The sequence below is a fragment of the Xyrauchen texanus genome, chromosome 30 (assembly GCF_025860055.1).
Source record: "Xyrauchen texanus isolate HMW12.3.18 chromosome 30, RBS_HiC_50CHRs, whole genome shotgun sequence".
Classification (NCBI taxonomy): Eukaryota; Metazoa; Chordata; class Actinopteri; order Cypriniformes; family Catostomidae; genus Xyrauchen; species Xyrauchen texanus.
In genome coordinates, this window is record NC_068305.1 from 35182098 (window position 1) to 35200397 (window position 18300).

Sequence of the window (18300 nt, forward strand, 5' to 3'; positions counted from 1 at the left end):
AATGTTGGCCCATATTGATAGGATAGCATCTTGCAGTTGATGGAGATTTGTGGGATGCACATCCAGGGCACGAAGCTCCCGTTCCACCACATCCCAAAGATGCTCTATTGGGTTGAGATCTGGTGACTGTGGGGGCCATTTTAGTACAGTGAACTCATTGTCATGTTCAAGAAACCAATCACCTTTCTTTCCCATTCTGACATTCAGTTTGGAGTTCAGGAGATTGTCTTGACCAGGACCACACCCCTAAATGCATTGAAGCAACTGCCATGTGATTGGTTGATTAGATAATTGCATTAATGAGAAATTTAACAGGTGTTCCTAATAATCCTTTAGGTGAGTATATATATATATGTAAAATATACACTGATTTATAGTACAGCGATGAGATGTAAACATTATTCATGTTAACATTATATTAGTGTGATAAAATCACTTTCTAACGTTATCTGTGCCAAGTTATATATAATACCGCGACTACAGGTTTCGTTGTCATGACAACAGAGTTGTAATATTGGATATAACTTTACAAATATAAGATAAGAAATCACATTCATCATCTTGAAGCTAAACCTTTTAATGTTTACTCAGATTGTGATAGATTTGATAATTTTCAAAGATACAGAACACAATTTTTATTACACAAGTATTTATTAAGTATTAGTAGATTAGTTTACATTAGTACATCTTTTTTCTTTTGTGTATATTAATCATAGTTTACATTATATTTGGTATATTTTCTAATTTCCTGCAGTTATCTTTATGACACTTATATTTTCTACTTGATTTTACACTGATGTTGATAAATGCTCATAGTGAAATTAATTTAATAAGTAAATGCTATTCACCATAAACAGTATACAATCCAGATACAGGAAACACACATCATCTCATCATCATAACTGGATGGCTGAGTTTGCTTTGAAATTATTGCAAATATTGACAGGAGTCCTGTTAGGACACATTACCCAGCTACTGTGTACACAATAATCGTAATAAACAAGCGTGTACATAAATATTACTCTGTAGTAAACACACTTTCAAAATGTCTTAATGAAAAACAATGTAAAAACAAACACAGTGAGCACATCAAACAGTGAAAAACAGTAATGTTCAATTAAATATCCCTGAAACATATCCAAGGCAAATATATTTTATCCAAAATATTTCAATTTTTCCCTTTTTGAAATGTAATTTGTAACAATTCTGTACTGTATTTTAAAGGTGAGCTCAAACCATAGCTGTGTTACAGTAGCACCATGCATCAGCTTTACAAATAAATAAATAACTTAGGATGCTTCACATTTCCAAATTAGGGTGCAATTGTTACACCTTAAAAGGCCTAAAATGAGCTAGGATAACACTTTATATTTCCTTATAGGGATAATAAAATTAAAGGAATATTCCAGGCTCAATAAAAGTTCAACTGTCAACATTTGTGGTGAAATATTGATTACGACTAAATCATTTTGTCTCATATCTCAAAAATTGGTTACTGTAATTTTCCATTGTTAGTCCTTTATTATAAACACAATTCAGCGGTAATCGATGCAACAGACTATGTCAGTTTGTATTGAACCCCGAACATTCCTTTAATGATCCTAATTAACTATATCTGCAAAACAAAGATTTTATAAAAACAAACAAACAAACAAAAAATATGTGTGAAGGTATTCACATAAATTGACCTATCCTTTAAAGGAAATGTCAATGAGTTATCAACATAAATTAGAGGAAGAGAATACTGGCCTATACTAGAACAAGCAGATAAACGCAAATACTCTAATGCTGATCATGTTCTAAAATGAGATTTATCTCTGTCTGTATCAGACACTAAATGCCAAAGAATGATAACCCAGATCATAGCCCTTCATGAAATTGAAGTTCTGAGAGAATATAAGATGAGCAGAATACAGATATGAGAAGAACCTTGTGCTTTTAGCTCCAACCAACAGCAAATAGATTTTTTTAATATTTTTATTTTAATGGGGTATGTTCGGAATGGCATACATCCATACTACACGTTCCAATTTATAATGTACAAAATGTTACATTTCTTTATGCATGGAATAACCAGATGACCTACAGATTACAACAAGAGCAGATGCCGTGGAATACTATAGCGAAAACCAAAAATTAAATGTACTCTATTTGACCTTCCTTTTCCAGTATGATGAATGAACCGTAAACAATGCAAGCTTTTATTTTTAATCTCCTTCTACATTTATTTTTTTACACAAAACTGGATTAAGCAAAATAAGTGTATTTATTTATGAGATTAATTGAAATAAACATGCTTGAAATGAGGTCATTTTGAGGCTGGACTGGTAATCTGGTGTACCGGGCAGTTTCCCGGTGGGCTGACACACTTTTGGGCCGATCAGGGTCGTAATGGCCATCGGAAGAACCTAGCGGGCCGGTGGTTCAGCTGCGAAACGTGCCGAACAAGCCACAAAGTGGCACCGCGATATGCAGAAAAGGACAGCGAACACAACCCCCCCCCGCCACTAATTTCTCTTTCCAGTCCAGCCCTGACTGTAGCGCTACATATGCTGTACTCTTTCACATACTATTTTATCAAATATTATTACTTATTCAGTATATATCATGCAGTAGGCGGCACAGTAGTATTCCATTCCGAACATAAGCAAAGAACGACAGTGAGAGAGACAGATAAAACAGATAAAAAGCGCAATGAAATTAGGGTCGGCAACTGTCCTGTATTAGCCAGGACTTCCCGTGTTTTGGCAGAAATGAATATATCCAGTATAAGTCACCAATTGAAGAAGGGACAATAGGCGACTCAGACTGGAAGGGGGGACCCTCCCTGGTCAGTCGGTGAAACATCCCATATTGACCCCCCATCCTGATCAGATAGAACGTCCCACATTGAAGTCCTCAAAATACCAAATTTGTATGGAGAAAAGTTGGCATCCCTAAAATATCTATATTTTTCGAATGTCTTGAAGCAGCAGTGTGTAATTGCGTGTTTGTGCTATCTGTGGGTGTATGTGCGCAAACTGTGGGTGTATTGTATGTTTACAGTATAAAATGCCGCAAAGCACAATTTGCTATTTTCCTGAGAATAGGTCACTGCGCTAAGACATTTCAGAACCATGTCTGTTTTCAAAGTACAACAAAGTCTAAACTCAGTCGCTGCATCAGCAGTTTGGAGATTCCACCAGCAGGTGGTAATAAAGTACATGTCCAAACTCCGAAAGAAGTTGGAGAGGGTAAAAAGTTTGTGTTACGGTCCTGTCGCTGGGTTTTTTGTCTGACAGGACCGTGACATCATTGTCCCGTGTCTGTCTTGTGTTTCATTGTCTGTCTTTGTGTGAGCGTGCGGTTTCGGTTGTATTCCCTGCCTTGCACTCTTCGGTCGGTCTTGTTTCATGTCTGGAGCTCGGTGTCTGGATCCTGACTTCCTGTCTGGATCGTTTTTGGCCTGTGTCGGGATCTGGACACTCGTGCTCTACATCTGTCTATTATTGACGTGGCTTATGTCATCTTTGCAGCATGCACTTGCGTCAATTATTTGTCTGGCTCTCGTGAGCGCGGATGCGCCTTGCGCCACGTTCGCGTTGCGCGCTCGGGTGGCGAGTTGTCTTCATGTTGTGTTGAGGTTTGGTCACTTCGGTCTAAGGTGTCGGGCGTGTGTTTGTGGCTGAACTCTCACACAGGTGTCCTGTCTTGTTTTTGTCACCTGTTGCATGCATGTATGCTCAGGTTTTGTTTAGTGTGAGAATGCGTGGCATCTCTTTGTTTGCAGTTGCTACGCATTCTCTCATCTTATTTGTCGGTTGGCATGGACGTTTATTGCCTTATTGTCTTGCCAATGTGCGCTCATGCCATTCAGGTGTTTTGTTGTCTTGTGAGAGCATTGTATTATTCCCCTACGGGGTAGTTTATGATTGTTTTTCCACCCTGTGAGAGTTTTGGTTTGTTTTTTCCCCTTTTGGTTATATTAATAAATCCTTTGTTTTTTAAAAGTTTGCTTTTGGGTCCTACCTCTGCATTCTCTGACAGTTTGGAATCGGGGAGGTCATTTTTATTATATTTTAATTTAGTTTGAAATGTAATTTGAATTTAGAAATATTTTCGGTTTAAGTTTTTCATGTTTCAAAAAATTTATTTCTTTTTTTAAGCAAAATCGACTGGTAGAAGCGAAGTGCATGAAAAAAACAATCCCTTGATCCACAATCTAACCTGGAAGGCTGATACAATCACTGTTAACACTAGCCATTATTTGTGTGTCACTTGATCAATATGATTAACAATACTTACATTACGGTATCTATAATTTTAAAGGAGCCTACACCCAAATCCTGAACAACATTTTCGGTGCATATAAAAGGGGCGTGTCACTGTCATAGAAATATGCAAAGGACACAGTTAAAGCACAAAATAACGAAAGTGCATATTTCTTTTAATTAATTGCATAGTCAATTCACACTACCAACATTTTATGAATGTCGTCTTTGTTTATTTTGCTAGTGCTTGACAGGGAATGGACTACATAATAGGACGCAGACGGTGCAATAACCGGAGAAGAACCTCAGAATTAAATTGCACTTGACCCAGCCCATTAGCGCTTTGCGTGCACAATTTCACCAAACCCAATTACGCCTAGACTTACCACATGCTTGGACTAAAATACCAAATCTTAATGGCCATGCCCACTGACTCTTAATATAGGGCCCTGTATCTCTGTGGCGCTACAAAAATTGCTCTGTTTATTTTGAGCGGCCCGTCCTGCCCGACACAACAACAATGACTTAACCAATGGCGTTGAGTTTGGGACAGGACTATCTATTTGTTCGACCAACAGCAGACCTGGGGTGTATTGCTAAAACTGTTTAAAAATAGAGTTTATTTTTGCAATTCTGTTTGATGGCACTAGTGGCACAGAAATTACACACTTATGCTTTAAATATCCAGGTTCAAGTTTTTAAGCTGCATCTGCTTGCATTTTATAAATTAAAGCTTAAGTTAATTTGGTTAAAATCCTGCGTCCTCTTCCAGACCTCTGCGTGAGAGAACGACCTGCCTGCGTGGGCCTCTGATGTGGGTTACAGAACTCTCTGGAAGCCCTTGTCCATTCAGTCCGGGTGTGGAGGTGTAGCATGGTCCAGCTCGGCCAAGAAGCCCCCTAACAAGATCCCTGTGCAGCCCACCATCAGTGGAAATGGGGCTCAGCACGTCTAGATTATCTAGACCAGTACCAGAACCGAAACTGAAGGGCATCTTGTGATCCAGCCGTGGGTTACTGGAGCTGCTGGGCGATTGTGGGTCGGCACTGAAGTATAAGGTCGAGCTGGATTCGGTAGGGCAGTAATTCAGTTCAGGACTGTCCTCGAACACAGACTTACCCTCCGGAGAGCTCCTCTTGCACTCCGAAGCCAGCGACTCCAAAGGACTCTCCATTTCTAGACTCTCATCTTGATCCTCCTCCTCTTCGTCCCTGGCTTCACTCATGCTCTCAAACTCCTCTCTGGAGTCGGACAGCGGTGCCATCGTATTGTCCCTGCTTTCGGAAGTGGACACACACCCATCCTCTCCTTTTCGATCCACCACCAGTATTCTGGACATGCCCCCCGCTCCGTATGCCCTGTTGATTTTCGAAAGGTCACCGGTTTTCAGGGCAAGACGGATCAGGAGCCAGTGATGGTGTTGGCACCCACTATCCGGTTTTACACCGCAGCTTCCAGGATGCTCCAGCAGAGAACTGGGAATTCCAGAAAGAGACAAAGAAGGGTGAGAGGGTGGGAAGTAGACAGGGAGAGGGGCGGGTGGAAGACTTTTGTCTCCCAGAGAGATGGATGAATCAAACGGCTGAAGAATCTCACGGCCGATGTGCGCTTGCTGGCCCAGACCCTGAGAGATTTCAGTGGATTTGGGATGCAGGAAACGATAGTACAATATCAGCGAGGTCAGACCTGAGAGAGAGACAGACATAGAGAGGGAGAATTCTGTAAGCTCAGAAAGAAGGTCCGACTGTGTCGCATAAGTGTCAGCTGGGGAAGCTATGGCGGTTCAGTCAGTCGCTGTTCAGGACATCATTCTCTGGATGGATGTTTATCTGTTAACTGTTGGCGAAGTTGTTTAACTGCTATAATGCTTGGATGTTTTCTGTTAGGGTTTTTGAAGCTTATATTGGTTGTCAGCTTTAATCAAACATTACTCATATGTTTACCGATCGCGATGTGTTGAATAGGCTATGTTTTCCTGTGTAGTTACTGTAACATGTTGACTAATATTTGTGACTTCTGATTATTTTATAACATTGCTGCAATTTGGAGGTTCCATAAGTGTGAGTGTGCCGCCTTTTTCTTATTTCTCTTACCGCAGTAGGCTGTTGCAAATATGCACAAGTCGTTGTCATTTTCCTTAGCAGATGGTGTGTGTGGCAGGGCGGAGGGCGGGGCCGGGTCGTGATCATACACACCCGGTCCCGTATTGGGCTAATCAAGCCGCTAACGACCTCTCTCTCCCGCACGATACTCTGTAGTCGACCTTTAAACCTCAGTGGCTTGATTAGCCCAATACGGGACCGGGTGTGTATGATCACGACCCGGCCCCGCCCTCCGCCCTGCCACAGTGTGTTAAAACAGAGACGGTCCCATTTAATGTATTTCAAGTTGTTTATAATGTACAGATTACATAACATAGTAATGTACGGTAATTTGGTTAACATGTGTAACGGGAGCCAGCAGGAAGATAGCTGTGTAGTGTGTAAACCTCACTCTCCTGACCCCAAGATGTAGAGGCTGTAACCTTTAGCCTCCTTGTTAGAGCACCTGCCTCCCACGCCGGAGACACTGGTTCGAGTCCCATTACACATGTAACCATATCTCTATTACTTAACTTTACTTCCAGAGTAAATAAAGTGTCTTCAGTTGAACTCAAATCAGCCATATCACGAGTTTAAACATATTGTGAAGTGGATAAAAAAAACTTGAACAACCCTATTAAAATATGTAATTAAGATCGCAGTTTCTCTTCTTCAAAGCAAGTATCTTGATTGTTTAAATGAATAACAATAATATCAATATGAAAATAGCATGTCATGACTGCTGGTGGATATCTCCAGAGGGATGATCACAGGCAATGTCCAGGTAACCTCAAACCATGAGATTCATCCACTTGAGGAGCAGTGGTGAAACACAACTCACGTAAAGTGTTCCTTCGCAATTTGCCTGCAATTTAAGGTTTCCACCACGGATGTTGCTAGAGGTCGCAAAGTTCAGTAGTGCAGCTTACATTCGCTAATTACTACATTCTTAGTTTGCTCTACGCTATTATTTAATACGATTTAATTTGACATTATTCATATTTTATCTTGCACTATTATTATTTTTAATACTACTTGTTTACTCTGTCTGATATATTTCATAATGAGTTGTTATTTAAGTTATTTATTGTTACACTAATTTCATTCTATGCAGTTATGCTCCAGATGCTTTGGCTTTTGTACAGGCTTTGTCAGTAGATTTAATAAAACATTTTCAAATAAATCTTTGCATCAACATTTTTTTAATTCTTCACAGCTGGACTATAAATGTTGATTAATACAAAATGAAACTTACAACCTCTTTCTCTCTTTCTCTCTCACAAACACTTACCGAGAAGAAAGCTACACAGAACAACAGTGGGGACAGTCAGGCTATCCCACGATGCATCAGTCAGGAGGTCAGAAGCAGCCAATAGCAGTGTAGCATTTTCCAAAAACATCACCTATGTAACAGAGAAATATCACTCATGATAACTCATGGGCAGGGTTGGGTGGATTACTTTTGAATTGTATTACACTACAGATTACAGAATACATGTTGTAAAATGTAATTTGTAATGTATACCTTTAGATTACTCAAGGTCAGTAATGTACTCTAAATACTTTGGATTACTTCTTCAGCAATGGTAGATTTTTTTCACTTGTTTTGATTATAAAAACTCACAAAATTAACATGTTAAAAATACATTCTCTGAAAAACCAAAATATCTTATGCAGCGTTGTTTCTAAAACTAGATTAATCAAATTGATCTTGTTTTAAGAATTTTTAGATATTTTATCAAAGGTCTTACTAGGAAAAAAAGAAATTATGATCCAACGTGAATTTTCTTGATAAAAAATATGATCGTGTCTGGTAACATGTGCATGTAAAATGGCTAGAAATAGCATTTTAGCTTAGCATAAAGCTGACAATTTACACAAGATTTATTTCTATTTCTTCTGCTCAAAATTTACTTCAAACGTACTTCTCTGTCTGCTCGTATGAATGTAACACATCATAAGAAAGTGTTTCACCGCTGTTCAAATGCACTTTGGATCACATCATTTATATGTATAAATGTTTTCCATCTGAAAGGACTAATATTAAATGACAATAAAGTGCAAAGTAATCTCTTCAGTAATCAAAATACTTTTTAAATGTAACTGTATTCTAATTACTAATGATTTAAATTGTTACTGTAGTGGAATACAGTTACTTTTAAATACGTATTCCCATTACATGTATTCCGATACTCCCCAACCCTGCTCATGAGATATTTAACACAAGAATGGAAATTCTGTTATCGTTAGCTCACCCTCATGTCGATCAAACCTGAGATATTTAGCAGCATCTAATGATCATAAATGTAGTCCATATGACTTTGATTATTATATCATATACAGATTTTTTGGCAACAAATTGTTACAGTATATTGTCTATTAAATCTCCTATGTTTTTAAAATGGCATGAGCAGAACGGTTAAAAATGTGTTTGAGCGTGTGCGTGTACCGTATAGAATCCTGCCATTCGGAATCGAGAGGGGCCGTCCTTTACATTGAGAAACAGGAACACGTGCACGCCTCCCAGAATGAAGTTAAAAACACGCCACGACCACTGGCCCACATATATGTCAGTCTGCAGGGAGACCAACCAGAGCGCTGCGATCAACCAATGAGATGCTGTACAATGGAGGATGAGGGAAATAGTGAGGCAGTGACTCAGTGAGATAAAGAAATGTATGTGAATAAGATCTGCAAATATTCAAGCATCTGTAACATTCGGGCCTGGGTAGCTCAGCAAGTACTGACGCTGACTTCCACCCCCGGAGTCACAAGTTCGAATCCAGGGTGTGCTGAGTGACTCCAGCCAGGTCTCCTAAGCAACTACATTGGCCCGGTTGCTAGGGAGGGTAAAGTCACACGGCGTAACCTACTCGTGGTTGTGATTAGTGGTTCTCACTCTCAATGGGGCGTGTGGTAAGTTGTGCGTGGATCGCAGAGAATAGCATGAGCCTCCACATGCTGTGAGTCTCCGCGGTGTCATTCACACTGAGCCACATGATAAAATGCATGGATTGACTGTCTCAGAAGCGGAGGCAACTGAGACTTGTCCTCCGCCACCCGGATTGAGGTGAGTAACCGCAGCACCACGAGGACCAATTAAGTAGTGGGAATTGGGTATTCCAAAATTGGGGAGAAAAGGGGATAAAAAATAAATAATAAATAAAAGCATCTGTCACATTCTAGAGACAATATTGATAGGTGTTGAACATTGCAGATTGTATTTAACAACAAAATAAAACATGAACTGACAGATCATAGATAAGCCTCTACATTAATTATCTCAACACAACTGTTACTTTGGAATCACACAATTAAACCGTGCTCTGTCTTGACTCCATTTACTTTCACTTAAATTCAAGAAACTTAAATGGGAGAATATCATGAAGTCTGTCAAGAACATATTTCAACATCTGGGTCATATTACACCCCAAAACTAAGAGGAAGAAATAAGAAATTAAATATTGCTTGAAGAAAATGAAGTTTTGTAAACATTAAGCAAACCCTCCACTTCAAAAACATTTGCATTATCATAAAAAAAATATATAATTGAAATTTTTGTACTGCAAAATTATGAAATATAATTTAAACTGAAATGTGTTTATAATGGTAGGATTTGTTGTACTGCCTTAAAAGGAAAATACCGGGTTCAATACAAGTTAAATGGATAGTTCACCCAAAACTGAATATTCTCATCATCACCCTCATGATATCACAGATGTGTATGCCATACTTTCTTCAGCAGAACACATTTGAAAAACAATAGAAAATTATCTCAGCTCAGTAGGTCCTTAAAATGCAAGTGGATGGAGATTTCTCTTTTGAAGCTCCAAAAATCACAGACAGTCAGCATAAACGTCATCCATACGACTCCAGCAGGTAAATTAATGTCTTCTAAAGCAACACGATCACTTTTGAGGCAAATAAAATTAATATTAAAGTACTTTTTATTAATATTAAAGTTACGTTTACATGACAATGATGTACTAAAAATGGAAAAGTTTTCCAATGCATTTTTGAAAAGTTTCATGTAAAGACGACAACGTTGTCAAAACGATCCCCGTTCACACGGATCCACGAAAACAACTAAAACATGTTCATACCTATAGAGTGAACACGTAAAAGGTGTGCGCATGATGTCATCGTTTTCACAAATTCACGTTTTTGTATGTTTACACAGAGACGAGCATTATTTTCAAAAACGTGCACTTTGAAATCCGTTTTCAAAGGTTTGCGTTTTCAGGCCCCAAATTGGCGTTGTCGTGTAAACGAACAGCCAAAATGCATAAAAAGCTGAAAACATTATTGTGTAAATGGCCCCTAAGTCATGCTTCCGGTCAGGAGCAGTAATCGCATTGGCATTGGAAATATGAGAGAACTGACACATGTGTGTCACAGTCAGTAGAGCAGAGCTGTTTATAAGTGAGAAGGAGGAACACTGTACAGTAGCTTGATTGGTTTGGTTTAGAGCTGTGTTTATATGTTTCTTTACTCAGAATGGTGCATTTGGTGTGATTATCCTGGATGCCTCAACCGAGTGGAGAATGTGAGATTACGGCAACACGAATGCGTCACATGAGAGACCGCTTGGACTCCAATGATACTGTATTACAGTATGAGAATATAATGAGTATCATCATCAGGAATAATGGGAATTACAGCAAAAAAAAACCTATACGCTTTACGGTAATGAGAATTTGGAAGGAACACGTGTTCAATTGTTATGAAAAATAAAATGTCACTATGCAAAAAAAAATAAAAATAAAAATAATGGACCTAATAGCACATTTTCTTGCAAATAACCATCTCTCTCTCTCTCTTTTTTTTTTTTTTTTTTTGCTTTTGGGGTGAAATATAATCTGGACATGTTTTTGTGAGATTCACCCAAATATGTAATTGGCCATTTACAAACAAAGCTGTTTTAGCAGTGCTGCTTGCAGAACAAAGACCAGATCAGTTCTTTTGTCTCCTGGATGTGATTTGATCCAGACTCACCCACGACCCCGATGACCCAACAGCCGAAGGTGCGGGTGAAGAGGGTGAGGCTGGTAAAGCGGGCAGCCAACATGCTCGTTCTCCACAGTAGCTGGCACAGCAGAGCCGCCGGTGGCATCTGCAAATGCCCTGGACGAATGAGACCGCACGCCCGGCTGTAGAGCATCAGCGCCCAGGACAGCGAAAGCAAACACACACCACCACACAGAGCGACTGCAACACACACAAACAGACAAATATACACAAATGAAAAGTAGATAATCAAACATCTCTCCCATCTGCACTTACCAGCAGTATAAATGTTCATACGTGTATAGAAGAGACGTATGCTGCTATTCATTTTCTAGGCAATTAGACAAATATTATTTTTGCCTAGTGGGTGATAAAATGCATGTAAAAATATAATCAATTTACATTGAAGAAGGGACCCAAAGCCATATCTCGAGACCAAAATATGGTGTCCTTGCAGCCATGCAGAACACACTAGTGACCACATAGCTTCACAAAGCTTACCACGCCCAAGATGAGCATGGGTAAGATCCACTGAAGAAAAATATTCTTTCATTTGCTCCACAGTTTTACTGTTGCTCAGTTTAAAGGAATAGTTCACCCAAAAATGAAAATGCTCTCATCCTTTATGCCCCCTCATGCCATCCCAGATGTGTATGACCTTCTCTCTTCTGCAGAGCACAAATGAAGATTTTAAGAAGAGTATTCAGCTCTGTAGATCCATACAATGCAAGTGAATAGTAGCAAGAACTTTAAGGCTCCAAAAAGGCAGCATAAAAGTAATTCATAAGACTCCAGTGGTTTAATCCATGTCTTGTGAAGTGATATGATAGGTGTGTGTGTGTGTGTGTGAAAAAACGATCAATATTTAAGTAATTTGTATGGTAAATCTTCACTTTCACTTTCTTCTTTTGATTTTGGTGATTGACATTATTTGTGTAGGGCAGGGAGGAGAATTTATAGTAAAAAGGACTTTAATATTGATCTGTTTCTCACACATACATATCATATCACTTCACAAGACATGGATTAAACCACTGAAGTGTTTTTGAGCTTCAAAGTTCTGGTTGCATTGTATGGACCAAAAGAGCTGAGATATTCTACTAAAAATCTTAATTTGTGTTCTGAATTAGAACAAAAGTCACACACATCTGGGATGGATAAGGGGGAGTAAATAATGAGAGACTTTTCATTTTTTGGGTGAACTATCCCTTTAATTGACAATTTCTGGCCAACTTTGCAGCTTTGTACTGCGGTACATCTAACATTTTTATGACAGCAGTTCTCCTATGCGTTTAATATCTTTATTGTTGTCATGTTGTCTTCATTTCGACACCCTAATTTTGTTTCTAAACCATATGACTCTCTGTCTTCTATAGAACACAAAAGGAGATGTTAGACAGATTGACAGCCTCAGTCGCCATTCACTTTCATTGCATTTTTTTTTTACCCTACAATGCAAGTTTATGGTGACTGAGGCTGTCATTCAGTGTAATATCACTTTTTGTGTTCCACGTAACAACATGACGGTTTGGGACCATTATTGGGTGAACTCTCCCTATTTCTGATTCTGTAATTCTATTACAGTTCATTTCGTCAGGACTGACCTGGAGAGGAGAGGCCATAGCCGGTAACGGTGAGCACATACGTCTGCAGAAACGTTTGTGGTATTGTCATCAATAAGACCTCCAAAAGACGCAGAGCAGACGCATCTGCATGCTGCATCACCTCCTGCGCATGCGACGAGCCCTGAGCTGTCCACTCACACACACTGCAGTCCCACAACCTGAAACAAAACACAAATTCTTGTATTCAATTTAGACTCTCGTACGGGTGCACAAATTCTCAGGGAGTGTATATACCATACAATGAAGCCGTACCGTACTGAAAAAATTTACAGTATAGTTTGGATGGACTGTAAGGGAGCTTTCACACCAAAAATGTTGTTGCGTTCGCCTTGCACTGATTTTCGATTGTTTATATACACTCACCTAAAGGATTATTAGGAACACCTGTTCAATTTCTCATTAATGCAATTATCTAATCAACCAATCACATGGCAGTTGCTTCAATGCATTTAGGGGTGTGGTCCTGGTCAAGACAATCTCCTGAACTCCAAACTGAATGTCAGAATGGGAAAGAAAGGTGATTTAAGCAATTTTGAGCGTGGCATGGTTGTTGGTGCCAGACGGGCCGGTCTGAGTATTTCACAATCTGCTCAGTTACTGGGATTTTCACGCACAACCATTTCTAGGGTTTACAAAGAATGGTGTGAAAAGGGAAAAACATCCAGTATGCGGCAGTCCTGTGGGCGAAAATTCCTTGTTGATGATAGAGGTCAGAGGAGAATGGGCCGACTGATTCAAGCTGATAGAAGAGCAACTTTGCCTGAAATAACCACTCGTTACAACCGAGGTATGCAGCAAAGCATTTGTGAAGCCACAACACGCACAACCTTGAGGCGGATGGGCTACAACAGCAGAAGACCCCACTGGGTACCACTCATCTCCACTACAAATAGGAAAAAGAGGATACAATTTGCAAGAGCTCACCAAAATTGGACAGTTGAAGACTGGAAAAATGTTGCCTGGTCTGATGAGTCTCGATTTCTGTTGAGACATTCAGATGGTAGAGTCAGAATTTGGTGTAAACAGAATGAGAACATGGATCCATCATGCCTTGTTACCACTGTGCAGGCTGGTGGTGGTGCTGGTGGGGGGATGTTTTCTTGGTACACTTTAGGCCCCTTAGTGCCAATTGGGCATCGTTTAAATGCCACTGCCTACCTGAGCATTGTTTCTGACCATGTCCATCCCTTTATGGCCACCATGTACCCATCCTCTGATGGCTACTTCCAGCAGGATAATGCACCATGTCACAAAGCTCGAATCATTTCAAATTGGTTTCTTGAACATGACAATGAGTTCACTGTACTAAAATGGCCCCCACAGTCACCAGATCTCAACCCAATAGAGCATCTTTGGGATGTGGTGGAACGGGAGTTTCGTGCCCTGGATGTGCATCCCACAAATCTCCATCAACTGCAAGATGCTATCCTATCAATATGGGCCAACATTTCTAAAGAATGCTTTCAGCACCTTGTTGAATCAATGCCACGTAGAATTAAGGCAGTTCTGAAGGCGAAAGGGGGTCAAACACAGTATTAGTATGGTGTTCCTGATAATCCTTTAGGTGAGTGTATGTATGTAAACATGTACTAGACAGATGTTTTTGAGTGTTGCGCCACGTACAGGAGCACTGTAGCTTTTGTTTATGCCATGTCAAGTTAAAAACAACTTCAACTTTAAAAAACACATCTCAAGGCACTTGCGGTCTTTTCTATTCGTAGCGAGTCTAGCATTTTTTTGTGCAAAAATTAGTTTGGTCTGAGCAGCCCTTAAATAACTTTGAATAAAATTGCTTAATGCATAAATGTAAACACACACCGTTTGAAGATGCCCAGGTGAAGTATGTGTAAGATGAAATTGTGGCATATGCGTTTGTCTCCGTCTGCCTTGTACCACCTGAAACTCAACACCTGCACCAATGACCCCGGCAACAAGAGGGCAAAGGTCAGTCCAGCCAACCACAGCTCATTCTCCCATAGGTAGAACCCAACACAGTACAGCACTGATAAAAAGGCAGAGAGAATATACACAAATAGAAAATTATTTAGCATTAACTATTGTTACATAGGTCTCTGGAATACTTGATTCTGATTGGTTTATCGAAGCATTCTGCGGTCAAATAAGCACAAATGAACAATTTGACAGAGTAAATATTCCAAAATACTTCAAATAAATACAAACAGAGTATTTAAATATATTCAATATTCTAGAATACTTGATTCTAAGTGGTCAGTTGGAGCATTTTGTGCTCGAATATGAAGATATTTATGTTTAAGAATGGTTGTAAATCGGATCTTTTTAAGATGTTTGGCAGATGTTAATTAGATTATAATGCTATCCAGATGAAATGCTCTCAAACAGACATCCCAGAGATGTATGTGTCGTGTGCTATTTGAAGTAGTACATGAATATGGTAATTATTCAATACTCAGGTACCAGATAGCACCAAGATGTCTGTTTTAGATATTTTCTTCTGGAGAGCAACAAAATCAAATGAACATCTGCTAAACGTCTTAAAAAGATCAGTTTTACAACTATTCTATATCATAAACATCTCTAAGACATCTGCTGAATGTCTTATTGACACCCGAGACATACTTATTGACAAACGTCTTATAGATGTATTGCAGATGCGCAAACAACCTATAAAACGCATCTTGCAGATGTAAACACACACCAAATGGATGTCTGTGTGATGTACGTCTAAATCATAAACGTCTCAAAGGCAACTACTGAATGTCTTATTGACATCCCAGAGGAAACATCTTAAGTACTGCAGATGCGCAAACAACCTATAAAACGCATCTTGCAGATGTAAACACACACCAAATGGATGTCTGTGTGATGTACGTGTAATGTCAGGGGAATGTTTTAATTACATTCTAATTAACATCTGCTATAAATCGTTTTTTACAAACAATCTAAATCATAAACGTCTCAAAGGCAACTACTGAATGTCTTATTGACATCCCAGAGGAAACATCTTAAGTATTGCAGATGAGCAATAACAATAATGTAAAAAATATACAAGTAAACAATACAAGTATACATTGTATAAAACTACCAATATACTACCGTCTGACAACATCATTATACCACAGTACCACAGTACTTTTCCGTAAGGTCAGTATGTAATCTGTCATGCATTATAATTAGGATTTTGCATCAAGACAGCATGCATCTACACCCCATCCAATGCACCAGTTTGTCTGTTAAATCAATCACACAAAAAAATACCATAGACTTGTACAATGGTAGTTCCATGACATTATTTGGGGTATAATGTAAATATAATTCAGTACTATAGTATAAAGTACCATCACTGTTCCATGGTACCACCACATTACTTTTTAGCAAGTGACAAAATAGACAACAATAATTCTACCATTATAATCAAACATGATTCATTGTAATGCATATATATATATATATATATATATATATATATATATATATATATATATATATATATATATATAATAATGCATATTATGTTATGCATGTTCTCCTTGGAAAATGTATGATCGCATTAACATTGTTTTTGTGGACATGGTACCATATTACCATGTTTTTGTCACACTACCTTGATATTCTTTGAAGTACCATATAGTTCAATTTAAATATAATTGGATGTGAATATGATAATCATGCATTAGTGATTCCATCACTTTACCATGATACCACCTTTGTACTTTCTTGTAAGGGCAGTATGTCGTGTATATTCTGTTTAGTATGCATCTGGATGGTGATGCATTGCAAGGTCACTCACGCGCCGCTCTCTCCACCAGCATCACGAGCGCGGATGCAGCGAGCAGCAACACGCGCCAGCAGCACGCGCCCCCATCGCCACCGCCGCCGCCACCGCATCCTCTCTGCGCCGTTACCGGCATCTCACCGACCGGGACGCGCGATTCCCCGGGACATCTTTGTGTTTGTTGTTGTCAGTGGCGGATCCGGGTTCTCTGTCCTCCTGTCAAAATATCTGACGTCATGCTTTTGACTTTTAAAGAGACAGTAGTACGCACGCGATAGCAAAATAATGGTTCATTCTATTTCTATACATTTATATATATATATATATATATATATATATATATATATATATATATATATATATATATATATTTATATAACTGTACATGTGCAGTCTCTCTCTCTCTCTATATATCTGTCTCTCTCTCTCTCTGTGTGTGTGTGTGTGTGTGTGTGTGTGTGTGTGTGTGTGTGACTGATCCGAATGTTTACAAACAGAAACAGGATCATTCTGTACTGAGGGACAACACCAACACATGAGCTGGACGTTTTGGTAACACTTTACACTAAGGCAACTACATTAACTACATTAGCTGACACAAATTAAAAATGAGCAATATTTTACGGCATTTATTAATCTTGGTTAATTGTTAATTTTAACCTATAGCATCCTACTAATTTTTTTTTTTATTCAAAAGTTGTATATGTTAACATTAGTTAGTGTATTATGAACTAACAATGAATTTCTTTTTTTTAAAACTAACATTAACTAAGATTAATAAACGCTGTAAATTATTGTTCATTGTTGATTGTTGATATTAACAATTCATTTGTCCCACCCTTGGACAATTTAAGTGCACTATAAAAAACCTAAAATATGTTGAAAAAGGTGTTTAACATAAAATTAATGCTGGACAATCACAGCACCTAAAACATGCATTTTCCCTCATGTTCAAATACATTTTAACATACAGTCTCAAAGTTAAGGGTTCACCTTATGCAGTTAAAACGTTACACTGATTCCATTGGACCCCCTCTAGATTGTATGGGGGGGGGGGGGGGTATGGACACCCCAAATGTATGGGGTCCATACATTTTGGTTGAATGTTCATAAATTCTTGTGTGCCATATGGGCACTTGACTTTCACTTTGCCCCAGACTCTGTATTTTGGGTGATGGGGCAGTCATAAATTTGGGGGATAAACACATAAAAAATTGGGTTCTGACCAGCATTATGGCTGGCAGGCTAATTATTTTAAGGGGATGGAAGTCGGATAGAGCACCCTCATTTCCGGAGTGATGTGCGGAGATGGGGAGGGTGGCTACTTTTTTGGAGATGTCAAGCAGAAAGCTGGGGGTTCAGAATTTGTTTGACAGGAAGTTTTTAGGGGACTCTCGGAGACTTATAAACTATAATTTAGTTTAATTATATATGATTATTATTTTGTTGTTTTTTGGTATATTTGTGTGTGTGTGTGTGTGTGTGTGTGTGTGTGTGTGTGTGTGTGTGTGTGTGTGTGTGTGTGTGTCTATTTGTGACCACAGGTGTGTTCGTTGGGGGTCAGGGTGGGGTTAATGATTGGG

The 18300-nt window shown here is 38.9% G+C and overlaps 1 protein-coding gene across 1 annotated transcript; it reads right to left on the reverse strand.

Moving 5' to 3' along the window:
- Window positions 1-711: 711 nt before the first annotated feature.
- Window positions 712-16902, reverse strand: LOC127623827 (XK-related protein 5-like). Its single transcript, XM_052098374.1, has 7 exons — window positions 16733-16902; window positions 14782-14965; window positions 12943-13121; window positions 11327-11539; window positions 8781-8950; window positions 7623-7734; window positions 712-5936 (listed from the first exon to the last, which is right to left on the reverse strand). Exons 1-7 carry the CDS (start codon window positions 16851-16853, stop codon window positions 4999-5001), a joined length of 1917 nt encoding a protein of 638 aa, XP_051954334.1. The 5' UTR covers window positions 16854-16902; the 3' UTR covers window positions 712-4998.
- Window positions 16903-18300: the final 1398 nt, after the last annotated feature.

Coding starts and splice junctions, on each gene's coding strand:
- LOC127623827 (XM_052098374.1), bottom strand. CDS start 16,853: ATGCCGGTAACGGCGCAGAGAGGATGCGGTGGCGGCGGCGGTGGCGAT. Junction 13,122..14,781: donor CACCTGGGCATCTTCAAACG/GTGTGTGTTTAC, acceptor GTTTTGTTTCAG/GTTGTGGGACTGCAGTGTGT. Junction 5,937..7,622: donor TCTGTGTAGCTTTCTTCTCG/GTAAGTGTTTGT, acceptor TCTCTCTCTCAG/GTCTGACCTCGCTGATATTG.